Below are 17,020 nucleotides of genomic sequence, written 5' to 3'. Positions count from 1 at the left end.
CTGTTTCAAAAAAAATATTGTACAGCTGTACAATGTGTGGTTTTTTTTTTTTTTTTTTAAGACGGAGTCTCACTGTCGCCCAGGCTGGAGTGCAGTGGCACGATCTCGGCTCACTGCAGGCTCCGCCCCCCGGAGTTCACGCCATTCTCCTGCCTCAGCCTCCCGCGTAGCTTGGACTGCAGGCGCCCGCCACCTTGGCCGGCTAATTTTTTGTATTTTTAGTAGAGACGGGGTTTCACCGTGTTAGCCAGGATGGTCTCGATCGCCTGACCTCGTGATCCGCCCACCTTGGCCTCCCAAAGTGCTGGGATTACAGGCGTGAGCCACCGCGCCCGGCCATGTTTGTGTTTTAAGCTGTGTTATTACAAGAGTCAAAAAGTTTTAAAAAATAAAGTTCACAATTTTTTTTTTTTTTTGAGCAGAGTCTCACTCTGTTGCCCAGGCTGGAGTGCAGTGGTACAATCTTGGCTCACTGCAGCCTCCGCCTTCCGGGTTCCAGCGATTCTCCTGCCTCAGCCTCCCAAGTAGCTGAGATTACAGGCATGTGCCACCACATCCGGCTAATTTTTTGTATGTTTAGTAGAGATGGGGTCTCACCATGCTGGCCAGGCTGATTGTGAACTCCTGACCTCAAGTAATCTGCCCACCTCAGCCTCCCAAAGTGCTAGGATTACAGGCATGAGCCACAGCACCTGGCCTTACAAATTTTTAAAGCTACAGTAAGCTAAAGTTAATTTATTATTGAAGAAGGAAACATGTTTTGAAGTTTAATGTAGCCTAAGTGTCAGTGTTTATAAAGTCTACAGTAGTATACAATAATGTCCTAGGTCAGCTGGGTGCAGTGGCTCCCACCTGTAATCCCAGCACTTTGGGAGGCCCAGGAGAGAGCATCACTTGAGCCCAGGAGTTTGTGAGCAGCCTGAGCAACAGAGTGAGACCTTGTTTTTATAAAAATTATTTATGTTTTGTTTTTTGTTTTTCTTTTTTTTTTTTTTTTTTTTGAGACGGAGTCTCGCTCTGTCGCCCAGGCTGGAGTGCAGTGGCGCGATCTCGGCTCACTGCAAGCTCCGCCTCCCGGGTTCACGCCATTCTCCTGCCTCAGCCTCTCCGAGTAGCTGGGACTACAGGCGCCCGCCACCACGCCCGGCTAATTTTTTTGTATTTTTAGTAGAGACGGGGTTTCACCGTGGTCTCGATCTCCTGACCTCGTGATCCGCCCACCTCGGCCTCCCAAAGTGCTGGGATTACAAGCGTGAGCCACCGCGCCCGGCCAAATTATTTATGTTTTGTTTTTTTTTTTTTTTTTTTTTGAGACGGAGTCTCACTCTGTCGCCCAGGCTGGAGTGCAGTGGCGCAATCTCGGCTCACTGCAAGCTCCGCCTCCCGGGTTTACGCCATTCTCCTGCCTCAGCCTCTCCGAGTAGCTAGGACTACAGGCGCCCGCCACCACGCCCAGCTAATTTTTTGTAGTTTTAGTAGAGACGGGGTTTCACCGTGGTCTCGATCACTTGACCTCGTGATCCGCCCGCCTCGGCCTCCCAAAGTGCTGGGATTACAAGCGTGAGCCACCGCGCCCGGCCTTATGTTTTGTTTTTTGTTTTTCTTTTTGAGACAGTCTCGCTCTATTGCCCAGGCTGGAGTGAACTTGTGTGATCTGGGCACACTGCAACCTCCACCTCCCTAGTTCAAGTGATTCTCCTGCTTCAGCCTCCCAAGTAGCTGGGATTACAGGTGTGCACCACAATGCCTGGCTAATTTTTTGTTTTTAGTAGAGATGGGGTTTCGCCATGTTGGTCAGGCTGGTCTTGAACTCCTGACCTCAGGTGATCCACCCGCTTTGGCCTCCCAAAGTGCTGGGATTACAGGTGTGAGCCACTGCACCCAGCCAAAAATGAAAAAATTTTTAAAACGTCGTAGGCCTTCACATTCACTTACCACTGACTCACTAAGCAACTTCCAGTCCTGCAAGTTCCATTCATGGTAAGTGCCCTATATAGGTGTGCCATCTTTCATCTTTTATACCATATTTTTACCATAAGTTTTCTATGTTTAGATACAAATACTTTTTTTTTTTTTTTTGAGAGGGAGTCTCACTGTGTCACCCAGGCTGGAATGCAGTGTGCGATCTCGGCTCACTGTAACCTCTGCCTCTTGGCTTCAAGCGCTTCTTGTGCCTCAGCCTCCTGAGCAGCTGGGACTACAGGCACACACCACCATGCCTGGTTAATTTTTATATTTTTAATAGAGTTGGGGTTTCACCATGTAGGCCAGGCTGGTCTCAAAGGCCTAACCTCAAGTGATCTGCCTGCCTCAACCTCCCAAAGTGCTGGGATTACAGGCGTGAGCCACCACGCCCAACCTAGATACAAATACTTACCATCTAGTTACAATCGCCTAAGTATTCAGTATAGTAACAGGCTGCACAAGTTTCTAGCTTTGGAGCAATAAGCTAGGTTTGCATATGTACGCTCTGTGATGTTCCCACAATGAAGAAATTGCCTAGGATGCATTTCTTAGAACAGATCTTGGTTGTTAAGTGACACATGGCTGTACATGAGTAAAAGGAGACCGGTTTCACCTCTAAGTTTCCTAACTATAATTTATGCACTGATATTCTCTAGTATTCAGATTCTATTGCCTTAATTATGTACGAAAAAACATTACTTAGTGTACTTGATAATGGCTGGCTGTGTGTCCTGGGAGCAGGAGGAGGCAGGTGGAGATGCAGAAAAGTAAAAGGGAAAAAATTATCCTGAGATTCACAGTCCCTAAGCAAATTTCCCATTGTCTTGCTTGGTGGTAAGAAGTTAGTCACAGGGAAAGAAAACCTTCAGGGGCCTTCTACTTTGGGCTGCCTGAGTGCTTTTTCAGTACATGAATAAATTTATTAAATAAATGTTACCATAAATAGAAAAGTTTTCCAGGCTCTATGATATGATCCATTTATTAGAATAATACTGTAGACAATTGAAGAATGTGAGTAGTTCCTTTTAATTTTCCTCCAAGAGAATTTTATCTGTGTATCCTAAAGGAATGGGGGAAGGGGGCAAGGGAATGGTGGTTAATTCCAGGAAAGATTAGCAAGAGCTTGAGTAAGAAGTCTTGGGTGTAGGGATACAGGGTGGGAATACAAGTCAAAGGAACCGGTTCAGTTGTTTCAGTTAGTCACCAAGGAAGTGATGCCACAGCACTGTATTTTTTTTTTTTTTTTGAGACGGAGTCTTGCTCTATCACCCAGGCTGGAGTGCAGTGGCCCCATCTCGGCTCACTGCAAGCTCCGCCTCCCGGGTTCACGCCATTCTCCTGCCTCAGCCTCTCCGAGTAGCTGGGACTACAGGCGCCCGCCACCACGCCCGGCTAATTTTTTTTTTTTGTATTTTTAGTAGAGACAGGGTTTCATTGTGGTCTCGATCTCCCGACCTCGTGATCCGCCCGCCTCGGCCCCCCAAAGTGCTGGGATTACAAGCGTGAGCCACCGCGCCCGGCCACAGCACTGTATTTTTAGGAAATATAAAGCAGATCAGAAGAAGCCAAATCTCAGTGGAAAGAAAATGTGTAATTTCAGAGATGAAAGTCAATCTTCTATGATAATCTCCCAGAATGGAGCTAGCATTTCACATACTAAGCCCTGCCGAAGGGGAAGTCATCCAAAACACAGCTCAAATCAGGGAGGAAGAGAACTTCTAAAGAATTCGTAGGAAACTTGTAAAGATTGCAAACATTTGTGGGATAAAAGAGAAATAAATAAAAGTTAAAGGATCCAAGGACTGTTTTTCCCATAAAAGAAAATAACACGTTACCTGGAAAATAATGTCCTGCTATTCTGTACGTACAAGGCGTAAAAAAAGAGAAAAAACAAACTGCCTTGAAATACATAATTTTATTTGTTTTGGGTGGAACAGGGTCTGTTTTCCCCCCAGGCTGGAGTGCAGTTGCACGATCTTGGCTTACCGCAGCCTCAGCCTCCCAGGCTCAGGTGATCCTCTCACTAAAGCCTTCCGAGTAGCTGGCCGACAGGCACACACCATGTCCAGCTGATTTTTTTTTTAATTTTCGTAGAGACAGGGTTTCGCCATGTTGCCCCAGGCTGGTCTCGAACTCCTGGACTTAAGCAATCTGCCCACCCTGGCCTCCCAAAGTGTTGAGATTACAGAAATGAGCCACCTCACCTGGCTGAAATGCATAAATCTTAAAAAATGCTTATTGTGGGCCGGGCGCGGTGGCTCACGCCTGTAATCCCAGCACTTTGGGAGGCCGAGGCGGGCGGATCACGAGGTCAGGAGATCGAGACCATCCTGGCTAACACGGTGAAACCCCGTCTCTACTAAAAATACAAAAAATTAGCCGGGCGAGGTGGCGGGCGCCTGTAGTCCCAGCTACGCGGGAGGCTGAGGCAGGAGAATGGCGTGAACCCCGGGGGCAGAGCCTGCAGCGAGCCGAGATTGCGCCACTGCACTCCAGCCTGGGTGAAAGAGCGGGACTCTGTCTCAAAAAAAAAAAAAAAAAAAAAAAAATGCTTATTGTAGGCTGGGCGCAGAGGGCTCACGCCTATAATCCCAGCTCCTTGGGAGGCAAAGGCAGGCAGATCACCTGAGGTCAGGAGTTTGAGACCAGCCTGGGGCTCAATGGCGCTGAGCCAAGATAGTGCCATTGCACTCCAGCCTGGGCAACACTGCGAGACACTGTCTCAAAAAAAAAAAATGCTTATTGTAAAGAAGGTTGTTCAACTGCAGAGTCCCAGCTGTCCTTTGGGGTTGTTAAAAGTAGGGTAAATTTTGTTTTGTTGTTACATTAGTAACCTTGCCATAGGACTACAAATTCAATAAATGACTATTCTAGGACTTCCCTTTCCCTGTTAACTAGAGCCAATAACAGGCTGAGGAAGAACCTAGAATAAAAGAGACAACTGTCATTGTAGGTATTTAATCTGACTGCTCTCTCTTGTGGTTTGGGGTAAATTATTTCAAGTCTCAGGACTTTATTTTCCACAGTTCCATAATAAATACCTTTGTAAAAACTCATTTATAAAAACTCTACCAAGGCACTATTGCAGCAGAAAACACTTTGTTATAAATTTCTACATAAGCACAAAATATTCCTACATCATTAATTGTAACATGTAATTTGTAACTGAATACAAATAAATACTTCAGCATTACTAGTATCTCAGCAAAGAAAACAGGAGTTAGGCTGAAAAAAAATTAGGCTCAGTTTTATCTGAATTCTTTTCTCTTTACTAATGTTTTGTGAACATGCTATATGATAATTTAAAGCCCAAGTTCCCCAAAGCTGCAGTAGGTATGAAACACTTATTTCCCTAAAGCATTGTAAGATTACAACGAAAGCCCCATCTGTAATTATTTATCTAATGTTCTGGTGATTCTTCAGTCAAGATGTTGACTGAGGAAGCATGTTTTCTCCTTTGCTTATATTTGTAGAGCTCACATGAACCCCACAAACTTTGAGTCACACATCACAGAATGTTAGGGCTATAAGGGCCTTACAGAGGATCCTGTCCAATCTCCTCATATTGCACATTCAAAACCTGGACCCTGAGGAGGGGAAATGTCCATCCAAAGTTATATATCAGCCAGGCGTGGTGGCTTACGCCTGTGATTCCAGTACTTTGGGAGGCCAAGGCAGGAGGACTGCTTGAGCCTAGGACTTCAAAACCAGCCTGGGAAGTATAGTGGGACTTCATCTTTAAAAAAAAAGATTGGCCAGGCGTAGTGGCACACACCTGTAGTCCCAGGTACTTGGGAGGCTGAGGCAAGAGGACTGCTTGAGCCCAGAACGTCGAGGCTGCACCACTGCACTCCAACCAGCGTGACAGAGTGAGACCCTGTGTAAAAAAAAAAAAAAAAAAAAAAAGTTTTATAGAAAAAAAAAAAAAAAGGCTGATCACTGAACCATGTCTTCTGTCACCTTATTAATAATTTAGCATAGTCTGGGCAAAGTGGTTCATGCCTGTAATCCCAGCACTTTGGGAGGCTGAGCCCGGTGGATCACCTGAGGTCAGGAGTTTGAGACCAGCCTGACCAACATGGTGAAACCCCATCTCTACTAAAAATACAAAAATTAGCTGGGCATGGTGGCACATGCCTGTAATCCCAGCTACTTGGGAGGCTGAGACAGGAGAATTGCTTGAACCTGGGAGGTGGAGGTTGCAGTGAGCTGTTATCATGCCATTGCACTCCAGCCTGGGCAACAGAGTGAGACTCCATCTCAAAATAATAATAATAATAATTTAGCATATTTTTGGTGAATTCTAGAAACTGTCAACTAAAAAGTAAGATCAGTTTCTGCCTCTCCTTACACTGTAATTTTTAGACTCATAAAGATCTGTTAACATAAAGGTTAAATGTTTAACTGCCTACCCAGGAAAGAGATTTTTCCCCAAAAAATTCCAGCAGAGGGCAGCAAATTTAAATATGGATCCCAATGCTTAAAATTAATTTAAAGTACAAGAGAATTACTCTTTTTTTTTCTGAGATGGAGTCTCTGTCACTCAGGCTGGAATGCAGTGGCACGATCTCTGCTCACTGCAACCTCCACCTCCCGGGTTCAAGCAATTCTGCCTCAGCCTCCTGAGTAGCTGGGATTACACGTGTGCACCACCATGCTTGACTAATTATTGCATTTTTTGGTAGAGACGGGGTTTCACCATGTTGGCCAGGCTGGTCTCAAACTCTTGACCTGAAGTGATCCGCCCGGCTCAGCCTCCCAAAGTGCTAGAATTACAGACTTGAGCCACTGCGCCAGGCCTGTTGGTTGTTTTTCTTCCCTATCCCACTCCCACTTCCCTATCTTCCCTATTCCCTCTCCATGAGGCAGAGCCATCAGTTTTGCTCACAAACATATTCCCTAAGCACCTCCGATACTGTGCCAAATATATCTGGGGAATGAATGAAAAAGTTGAAAAGCTCTACTAAGACTAAAATCTCTACACATATGTTCCACAAGGGCCATTTTGTATGTGTGAGTTGAAGTATATCTTGAACTCCTGACCTCAAGTGACCTGCCTGCCTTGGCCTCCCAAAGTGCTGGACTTACAGGCATGAGCCACCATGCCCGGCCAGAAAATTCACTTTTGTTCCCTCAATATTTCCATAAACTCTGTATCTCCCAGAGGTGGTCAAGGAATTCATGAGCTAAGATAACGTGATAGAGTTGCAGAGAAACAAAAACAACAGAAATGAAAGGCGCTTCTGAGAAACCTTGGCAGAGATGGTCAGAGAGGCACATTTAGTATGAAGCAGTACAAGTTAGTGTTGAAGGGTTTAATTCCTCGGAGCCCTACTTTCCTCATCTGTAAACTGGGGATAATAATTCATAGAGTTTGTCATATGGATGAAATGCGATCATGTGATACGAAAAGCCAACTACTTGGCCGGGCGCTGTGGCTCACGCCTGTACTCCCAGCACTTTGGGAGGCCGAGGCGGGCGGATCACGAGGTCAAGAGATCGAGACCATCCTGGCTAACACTGTGAAACCCGTCTCTACTAAAAATACAAAAATTTAGCCAGGTGTGGTGGCACGCACCTGTAGTCTCACCTACTCAGGAGGCTGAGGCAGGAGAATCGCTTGAACCTGGGAGGCAGAGGTTGCAGTGAGCTGAGATCGCGCCACTGCACTCCAGCCTGGGCGACAGAACGAGACTCCGTCTCAAAAAAAAAAAAAAAAAAAAAGCCAACTACTCTGCATAGTTAGCAATCAAAAAATGTAAGCTATTCATTATCCTAATGAACTGAAAAAACTGCTTTTGCGCCTATCGGGAGGAGACTGTTAGGAGCCAAAGGCTCATTCAAAGAGGACGTAAGGAAAAGCAGCCAAAAAGGTGGGAATAGAGTTTAAGGCGCGTTCGTGGTGATTCAGACCTTGAGTGGGGAGCAAGCCCTCTCTGGACAGCCCTCAGCGGCGAGGGGAGCGGGCGCCCGCGGGCCCAGCCGGGGTGCCCGGCAGCCAGGACTCCAAGGCGGAACCCGCAGCCTGGTCCCGGCGTCGGCGCCTCCCCGGCGGCGTAAGGAGCGCAGCCGCGGGGACCGGAGGCGAGGCCGGGGCGGTGCAGTAAGGGCTTCCCTCGCGGGCGCGGTCGCCCTCTTACCTGGCGCTTCCCCTCGCTGGGGTTTTGCCCACCTGACGCCCCCGCACCCACCGGAGACTGGGCAGACGCCTGGCCTGCCCCCTCCTCCCAGTGGACACCTCTGTCCCTGTCCCGGCCCATTCTCCAGCCCCAGAGCCCTTCCTCCCCTCTCTCCCCTCCCTCGCCTCCCTCCCCTCCCTCCCCTCCCTCGCCTCCCTCCCCTCCCTCGCCTCCCTCGCCTCCCTCCCCTTCCTCTCCTTCCTGCTCCTGGCTCTTTCCGACGAGTTTGGTTCGAACTTTCGAATCCGCCAATCAGCGCCGCGCGCCCCCACTCCAGGCGTGTGGCCGGGCGCAGGCCAGGGCTCAGAGGTGGGGCCACAGCGGCACGGGGCGGGGTCCGGGGCCCGCCCTCCCGACACGTGGCCGGGGACCGGGTATATAAGGCCCCTCGGGGCCGGCCGCTCTTTCACTACTTCTCCCCTGGACTCCTTGGTAGTCTGCTGGTGGGAGATCCTTGTTGCCGTCCTTCTTCTCCTTCAGCGCCGCAGACCCCTTCAAGTTCTAGTCATGGTGAGTGGGGTCCCTCGGGGCTGGGGAAGAGTGCGCGTCCCAGGGGACGGCGGGCCCGGGAACTACTGCCTGCACCTCGGGCCGCGCCCAGGACAGTTCCAGACTGCCCCGGGTCCCTCCGGTTAACTTGGCTTGTGGTGGCCGGGCTGCAAGGTCGAGTTCACTCGGCAGACACCAGTTCGGGCCGGAAGACCTGGCCCGGGTGCGGCCATCAGTGAAAATGGAAAGCCCTCTTGATCCTAGTGAGGGCTTTCCCCGCAGGGCCCGCTACTGTCCTAGGGAGGAAGGTCAGGGAGCCTGCTCATTGGCCTCCAAGAACTTAAACTAAAAATCCCTCCCCACGTTTTCTCAAGCGACCTCTCCTTCCCACTGCCTTACGCACTGGGCCCCGGAGGCCCTCGTGCGCCCCCGCACCGACGGTGCAGCACTTCCTGGCTCCCCCTCTCCAGCGCCCAGTGACTCGCTTCTGAGTCACTTGTGGCCCGGCCCTGGGGAGAGCTTCCAACTGCGCTAGTCCACCTGAGAATGGAGGCAGGCCCCTCCTTGGAAGGGAATAATTAACTTTCACGTTGCCTAATCCTGCATTTCTGGTGTTAATCTAGTGGTAGGTTTACAGCTGAAGCTTTCTACTTAAGCCGGGTTTAAAAACACGTCCACGAAAGGATATTTTCTTATAAAACCAGAGTTGGCCCGGCGCAGTGGCTCACGCCTGTAATCCCAGCACTTGTTCGAGACAAGCCTGGCCAACATGGTGAAACCCGGTCTCTACTTAAAAAAAAAAAAAAAAAAAAAAAAGCCGGGCGTGGTGGCGCGCGCCTGTAATCCCAGCTACTCGGGAGGCTGAGGCAGGAAAATCGCTTGAACCCAGGAGGCGTAGGTTGCCCCGAGCCGAGATCGCGTCACTGCACTCCAGTCTGGACGACAGAGCGAAACTCTGTCTCAAAAAAAACGCAAACCCGACCGGGCGCGGTGGCTCACGCCTGTAATCCCAGCACTTTGGGAGGCCGAGGCTGGTGGATCACAAGATCAGGAAATCGAGACCATCCTGGCCAACACGGTGAAACCCCGTCTCTACTAAAAAAAAAAAAAAAATACAAAAAAGATTAGCTGGGCGTGGTGGCGGGCGCCTGTAGTCCCAGCTACTCGGAGAGGCTGAGGCAGGAGAATGGCATGAACCCGGGAGGCGGAGCTTGCAGTGAGCCGAGATCGCGCCACTGCACTCCAGCCTGGGCGACAGAGCGAGACTCTGTCCCCCCCCCCCCCAAAAAAAAAAGAAAAAAAAACGCAAACCGCAGAGTAAACTAGTACCACGTGTTCTTAGTTCAGTTTTCAAGAAACGTGAAATTATACGTAACTCGAGTGTTTTCTTTTTTTTTTTTTTTTTTTTTTTTTTTTTTTGAGACGGAGTCTCGCTCTGGTTGCCCAGGCTGGAGTGCAGTGGCGCAATCTCGGCTCACTGCAAGCTCCGGCTCCCGGGTTCACGCCATTCTCCTGCCTCAGCCTCCCGAGTAGCTGGGACTACAGGCGCCCGCCAACACGCCCGGCTAATTTTTTGTATTTTTAGTAGAGACGGGGTTTCACCGTGTTAGCCAGGATGGTCTCGATCTCCTGACCTCGTGATCCGCCCGCCTCGGCCTCCCAAAGTGCTGGGATTACAGGCTTGAGCCACCGCGCCCGGCCTGAGTGTTTTCTTATAAAGCTTCCAGAAGTATTGAAAACAACTATTTTAGGCCGGGCGCGATGGCGTCTGTTTGTAATCCCAGCACTTTGGGAGTCCGAGGAGGGAGGACCGCTTGAGCTCAGGAGGTCGAGACCAGCCTGGGCAACACGGTGAAACTACGTCTATACTAAAAATACAAAAATTATCTGGGAGTCGTGGTGTGCGCCTGTAGTCCCGGCTTCTCGGGAGGCAGGGGTGGGAGGGTCTTTTGATCCCGGGAGGTGGAAGCTGCAGTGAGCCCGGATCGCACCGCTGCACTCCAGTGTGACCTTATCTCAAAAATACGTATATGAATTTAAATATAAAAATCATATGTAAATACATGCACATGTCGCACTGTAACAACTTATTGCTTCTTTTCAAGCAATACCAAAAAGATACTGGTAAAAGTGTGATTCACAAAGTAGTGAGACACTTTAAAAAGCAGGAGAGCGGCAGCGGACTGGTTTAGGCGAACACTGGTTAAATTTTCTTGTTTTTTTAACGAGAGGTAAGAGCTGCTTATCCAGTTAACATTAGACCAGTTGGCTCCACCTGTGCCTCACTTTCTCCCATGTGGCCAGGGGAGAGTGGAGGGTAAGGCAGTGGCCGCTGACTGCCTGCTAAGCTTCAAGAAGGCAGTTTAGACTGAGCAATGAAAGAAAAATTGCGGGCGCAAAATAGAAGCAGCATTTAAACAGAAGAAGCATTTTGTTAGAATGAGTGGATCTTCTCAGATACTTTATCTCCTTGGGCCTGGGGGCCATCATGGTCAGGTATCTGGTTATCTCCAGCTTTTTGGCGCTTGGGCGTTTCCAAATTCCAGTTAAAGGTAAACATGATGCCGGGCGTGGTGGCTCCCGCCAATAATCCCAGCACTTTGGGAGGCCGAGGTGGGCAGATCACTTGAGGTCAGGAGTTCAAGACCAGCCTGGCCAACATGGTGAAACCCCCATCTCTACTAAAAATACAAAAATGAGCCAGGCATGGTGGTGGGCACCTGTAATCCCAGCTACTTGGGAGGCTGAGGCAGGAAAATCACTTGAACCTGGAAGGCAGAATTTCCACTGCACTCCAGCCTGGGCGACAGAGCGAGACTTTTTCTCAAAAAGGTAAACATGATGCAATGGTATATAGTCATGGGCTAATTAGAACAAACTACTCCTGTTCTCCCACACCCCCGGAGCTGGGTGAGTAGATACAGGTGATACTGAGCTTGCTAATGCGGTCAAGAGACCTTGATTGTTTCATGGGGAATGTAGGTGGGAAGGAGGTCAAAGGTTGTGAGTAATTAGGGTTTTTATTATCTCTTGGCTTATGAGACCAGGCCCTTTGAGAACTTAGTGCTCTGCCAGTCTCCAAAGTGGCTGATCAGACTTATGATGAAATGCCAAACACTCTTTTTGTTTTCTTGTCAAGTCTGCGTGTACAGATTCTATGTTTATTCCTTATTTTACTAAGCAGGTGTGGGTTTGGTAATTTCTAACCATATTCTGCTTTGGCCCCTCTGGCCTTTCTAAATTAACTTGGTCCACCTCATAAATACATATCTATAGATATATATAGAGAGACACACACACACACAGCCATGGCTCTGTTGCCCAGGCTGGAGTGCAGTGGTGAGATCTCTGCAACCGCCACCTCCTGGGTTTGGGTTCAAGTGATTCTCATGCCTCAGTCAGTCTTCCGAGTAGCTGGGACTACAGGCTTGCACCACCGTGCCTGGCTAATTCTTGTATTTTTAGTAGAGATGGGGTTTCAGCATGTTGGCCAGGCTGATTTCAAACTCCTGACCTCAAGTGATCTGCTCACCTTGGCCTCCCAAAGTGCTGGGAGTACAGGTGTGAGCCAGAAACAACTAATTTCTTAACCTATCAGTAAAGTCTTGGTAACATTTCTAGCCTTTATTATTATGGTCTTCCCTCTCCCGGAGATGTTTTGATGGTGAAGGAAAAATGTTCTTCCTATAGATTAGATTCTTCCACATGGTTAAAAAGCTGCCTCTGACCACAATTTTTTAAAATACAGCCAACTGCTGCTTATCCAGCATTTTCTTCATGAGTCATGGCTGTAGTTTGCTGGTTTAAGCTGGTTTTAAAGGAGGGAGAGAGAAGCTTTTGTCTCCTAAAGAATAGGATTAAAGTGGGACTAGAATGAGCTCAGTAGTTACACAATCATTCAGAGAATGAATCAGAGCTGGAAAGGGCAATTTTGCCTTAGTTGAAGGAATCATATATACTGTGGCTACAAAGCAACTGTCTGGTCTTGCTGAGTAGTTCATGAACACATCTTTGGTTTTCCAAGGCACTTTTGCTGAATTAGGTCTTCAAAGATTTTTGCTTTTGAAATTATAGTCCCTGAGCAGGAGTGGCCTGCTGAAAGATGGTTATCTTTTTTTATTTGAGATGGAATCTCTTGTCACTTAGGCTGGAGGGCAGTGGTGTGATCTCAGTTCACTGCAACCTCCACCTCCTGGGTTCAAGTGATTCTCCTGCCTCAGCCTCCCAAGTAGCTGGGACTACAGGTGTGCGCCATCATGCCTGGCTAATGTTTTTTGTATTTTTAGTGGAGATGCAGTTTTGCCATGTTGGCCAGGCAGGTCTCGAACTCCTGACCTCAGGTGATCCACCTGCCTCAGCCTCCCAAAGTACTGGGATTACAGGCGTGAATCACTGCGCCCAGCCAGTTATCCAGTTATCCATCTTGAAGGTTAATCAGTCATTAGGTGTGAATCATTCCTAAATGTCCCATCTGATGTATTATATCCTGACATTTTCCTTTCTTCCTCCCACAGCGTGAGTGCATCTCCATCCACGTTGGCCAGGCTGGTGTCCAGATTGGCAATGCCTGCTGGGAGCTCTACTGCCTGGAACACGGCATCCAGCCTGATGGTCAGATGCCAAGTGACAAGACCATTGGGGGAGGAGATGATTCCTTCAACACCTTCTTCAGTGAGACGGGCGCTGGCAAGCACGTGCCCAGAGCAGTGTTTGTAGACTTGGAACCCACAGTCATTGGTGAGTTGACCTCAGTAACCCAAGTGAGATCCCAGGGTGCTGGGACAGGAGGTCTGTCCTGGGGGCTCTGCTGATCACTCACCTACTCTCTCCCTCCCTCCTCCTCCTCCCCCCTGTTCCTCCCCCATCTTCTCCAGATGAAGTTCGTACTGGCACCTACCGCCAGCTCTTCCACCCTGAGCAACTCATCACAGGCAAGGAAGATGCTGCCAATAACTATGCCCGAGGGCACTACACCATTGGCAAGGAGATCATTGACCTCGTGTTGGACCGAATTCGCAAGCTGGTAAGTATAGTACTTTAAATAAAGTGGGATGAGAGTTTCTTTTGCAGTTCTGAGGCCAAACTACAAAAATCATTCTTTGCAACTAAAATGAGACTATTTGCATTGCAACTAAAATGTATCTGTTCACTAAATTAATTGGATTTCTGAACCAGATGATCTTGGGTTTATGGGACAACTATGGGGTAGGAGTAAGTGCTCTTTAGCCTGTTTTGCTTCAAGCTGAGGCACCCCTTTTGAGGTCATCTTAGTCATACTGAGTGAGTAGGTAGCTGACTTCTACATGTAACTAATTGATCAAAGTCATTTTTAAAAAATCTGGGCTGGTTCCTTCACGTCAATACAGAAAGTTCAGAGAACAAGGAGCCAGTGTCACACTGACAAGAAACAGCCAATACTGGAAACTTCCAGTACAGCTGAAAGTAGAGTCGAGAGCTTCCTTATGAAGTGTGCTGTTTGGATCACTTTAATTAAGAGCCTGGCAATCAGATGACTCTTTGCTCCTTAGGCATGTGGGCAGCTTGTAAGTAATTAACCAGAGATCAAGCATGATGGCCTGGGCAGAGTAACTTGTCAAGAAAATCACATTGTATTAAGCCCAGCCATGACTGCTCCATTCTAAAAAAGAATGGCCTCATCATTCCTGGCTTCCCAGCAAAACTGGGCTGACGTTTCCTATGCTTAAAAACTAAGCCTTAGGCCGGGCGTGATGGCTCACACCTGTAATCCCAGCACTGGGAGGCCGAGGTGGGCGGATCACAAGGTCAGGAGATCGAGACCATCCTGGCTAACACAGTGAAACCCTCTCTACTAAAAATACAAAAAATTAGCCGGGCATGGTGGGGGGCGCCTGTAGTCCTAGCTACTAGGGAGGCTGAGGCAGGAGAATGGTGTGAACCCGGGAGGCGGAGCTTACAGTGAGCCGAGATCGTGCCACTGCACTCCAGCCTGGGTGACAGAGTAAGACTCCATCTCAAACAAAAAAAAAAAAAAAAAAAAAAACCTAAGCTTTAGTTATAAGCACTGACTTGGAAATCAGGACCTGCCTTTAGGGACAAATAAACCTAGTAGCTATTTAGGGTTCTGGAGCGAGGTTTATTGCCTCCGAAAACAATTGCATTTGTCCTTGGCATTACTGTGCTCACAGGAGGCTTAATGGTGTAATTGGTAGGTGAGAGTCTGCCCTGTGCGTTGATCTCAGGTAGTTTATGGACCCACAGGCTATAAGGGAGCTGAGTAGAGAATGTTCACAAATCTGAGGCCATCACTCGGAGAAGCAAGAGTTGACAACAGAAGACTTTATTTGGAAGGTCAAAATCATTCCTTCATAAAGTAGCAGTTTGCTAACCAAAATAGCCCAGTTAGGTGGAGGAGATCCCCAACAATCTGAGGTCTCATGGAATTGTGGTTGTGTCACTTCACCCAAAATGAATGGGCTTCTTGGTACCTAGTGTCATATATTGGGTGCTTACTGTGCCAAGCGCTATGCTGAGTACTTATTTAATTCTCAAACTAAGGTAGATTACTATTCTCAATCAGTGGAAGAACTGAGAAATGAATGTGCTCATACAGTAAGGAACTGGCACAGCCGGATCCTGACACAGCCTGACTCCAGTACCAGGGTGTTAGAACTTTGGCTATTCTGTTGTCCACCTCAGAAAGCAGCTGCCAAATCTTTACAAGACATCACTGTCCGGGCCGGTGGTCCTGGGCCTGCCCCTTAGGGCTCTCCAACTAAGAAACTGCCCTGTTCTGTGGCCACAGCAAGAGAACCAGAGGCTGCCCTCCCAGTTACCAAAACTTCAGCCCTGTATGCAAGCCCAGACCTTGTGATTCCTCTGCCTGAGGAAATAGTTCATCTTAAAATAGTCTTAGCAGAGGTTTTTCTGCTCAAGGACTTGATTGTGAAAAGTTGCTCTGAATCACTTAGCACTTAAAAAGCTTTTTTTTTTTTTTTTTTTTTTTTTGAGACAGGGTCTGCTCTGTCATCCAGGATGGAGTACAGTGGCATGATCACCAGTCCTGAACCCCTGGGCTCAAATGACCCTCCCCCCTTGGACTCCCAAAGTGTTGATTACAGGCATGAGCCACTGCACCCACTGTACCTGGCCCAGAAGAGTTTTAAAATTGCAATTGGAGTAGCCATAGATTTATAGAAGTCCTCTGCAGGTTTCACCGATGTCTCACAACACTAAAATGAAACTTTTATTTTGCAGGCTGACCAGTGCACGGGTCTTCAGGGCTTCCTGGTTTTCCACAGCTTTGGTGGGGGAACTGGTTCTGGGTTCACCTCCCTGCTCATGGAACGTCTCTCTGTTGATTATGGCAAGAAGTCCAAGCTGGAGTTCTCCATTTACCCAGCGCCCCAGGTTTCCACAGCTGTAGTTGAGCCCTACAACTCCATCCTCACCACCCACACCACCCTGGAGCACTCTGATTGTGCCTTCATGGTGGACAATGAGGCCATCTATGACATCTGTCGTAGAAACCTCGATATCGAGCGCCCAACCTACACTAACCTTAACCGCCTTATTAGCCAGATTGTGTCCTCCATCACTGCTTCCCTGAGATTTGATGGAGCCCTGAATGTTGACCTGACAGAATTCCAGACCAACCTGGTGCCCTATCCCCGCATCCACTTCCCCCTGGCCACATATGCCCCTGTCATCTCTGCTGAGAAAGCCTACCATGAACAGCTTACTGTAGCAGAGATCACCAATGCTTGCTTTGAGCCAGCCAACCAGATGGTGAAATGTGACCCTCGCCATGGTAAATACATGGCTTGCTGCCTGTTGTACCGTGGCGACGTGGTTCCCAAAGATGTCAATGCGGCCATTGCCACCATCAAGACCAAGCGCAGCATCCAGTTTGTGGATTGGTGCCCCACTGGCTTCAAGGTAGGCATCAACTACCAGCCTCCCACTGTGGTGCCTGGTGGAGACCTGGCCAAGGTGCAGAGAGCTGTGTGCATGCTGAGCAACACCACAGCTGTTGCCGAGGCCTGGGCTCGCCTGGACCACAAGTTTGACCTGATGTATGCCAAGCGTGCCTTTGTTCACTGGTACGTGGGTGAGGGGATGGAGGAAGGCGAGTTTTCAGAGGCCCGTGAGGACATGGCTGCCCTTGAGAAGGATTATGAGGAGGTTGGAGCAGATAGTGCTGATGGAGAGGATGAGGGTGAAGAGTATTAACCTGTGTGCTGTACTTTTACACTCCATTGTCTTGGAACTGTCTTATTTTTGTTCTGTAAATGTGTCTTTTGCCCTAAATTGTTAATAAAAGTGATGTTTCCATTTTAAATGTTGAGCTGACTTAAATACTTCATCCAGTTAAAGTTGGATGTATGAGGCTGGTAGATGAACCACCT

At 48.4% G+C, this 17,020-nt stretch overlaps 1 protein-coding gene across 1 annotated transcript; it reads left to right on the top strand.

Annotated features, from left to right (window-relative positions):
- Positions 1-8,343: 8,343 nt before the first annotated feature.
- On the top strand, positions 8,344-16,953 carry TUBA1C (tubulin alpha 1c). Its single transcript, XM_063610594.1, has 4 exons — positions 8,344-8,654; positions 13,148-13,370; positions 13,508-13,656; positions 15,870-16,953. The coding sequence occupies exons 1-4, from the start codon at positions 8,652-8,654 to the stop codon at positions 16,842-16,844; spliced, it is 1,350 nt and encodes a 449-aa protein (XP_063466664.1). The 5' UTR covers positions 8,344-8,651; the 3' UTR covers positions 16,845-16,953.
- The last annotated feature ends 67 nt before the right edge of the window (positions 16,954-17,020 follow it).

This window comes from Symphalangus syndactylus, chromosome 10, assembly GCF_028878055.3.
Source record: "Symphalangus syndactylus isolate Jambi chromosome 10, NHGRI_mSymSyn1-v2.1_pri, whole genome shotgun sequence".
NCBI classification, from domain to species: domain Eukaryota; kingdom Metazoa; phylum Chordata; class Mammalia; order Primates; family Hylobatidae; genus Symphalangus; species Symphalangus syndactylus.
The sequence above is the reverse complement of the archived record's forward strand: the minus strand, read 5'-3'. Positions and strand labels throughout refer to the sequence as shown.

What these genes read in the sequence shown, in the direction of transcription:
- TUBA1C (XM_063610594.1), top strand. An exon ending in CTTGGAACCCACAGTCATTG is followed by an intron (nt 13,371 to 13,507) that starts GTGAGTTGACCT and finishes CATCTTCTCCAG; the next exon opens with ATGAAGTTCGTACTGGCACC. An exon ending in TGGACCGAATTCGCAAGCTG is followed by an intron (nt 13,657 to 15,869) that starts GTAAGTATAGTA and finishes TTTATTTTGCAG; the next exon opens with GCTGACCAGTGCACGGGTCT.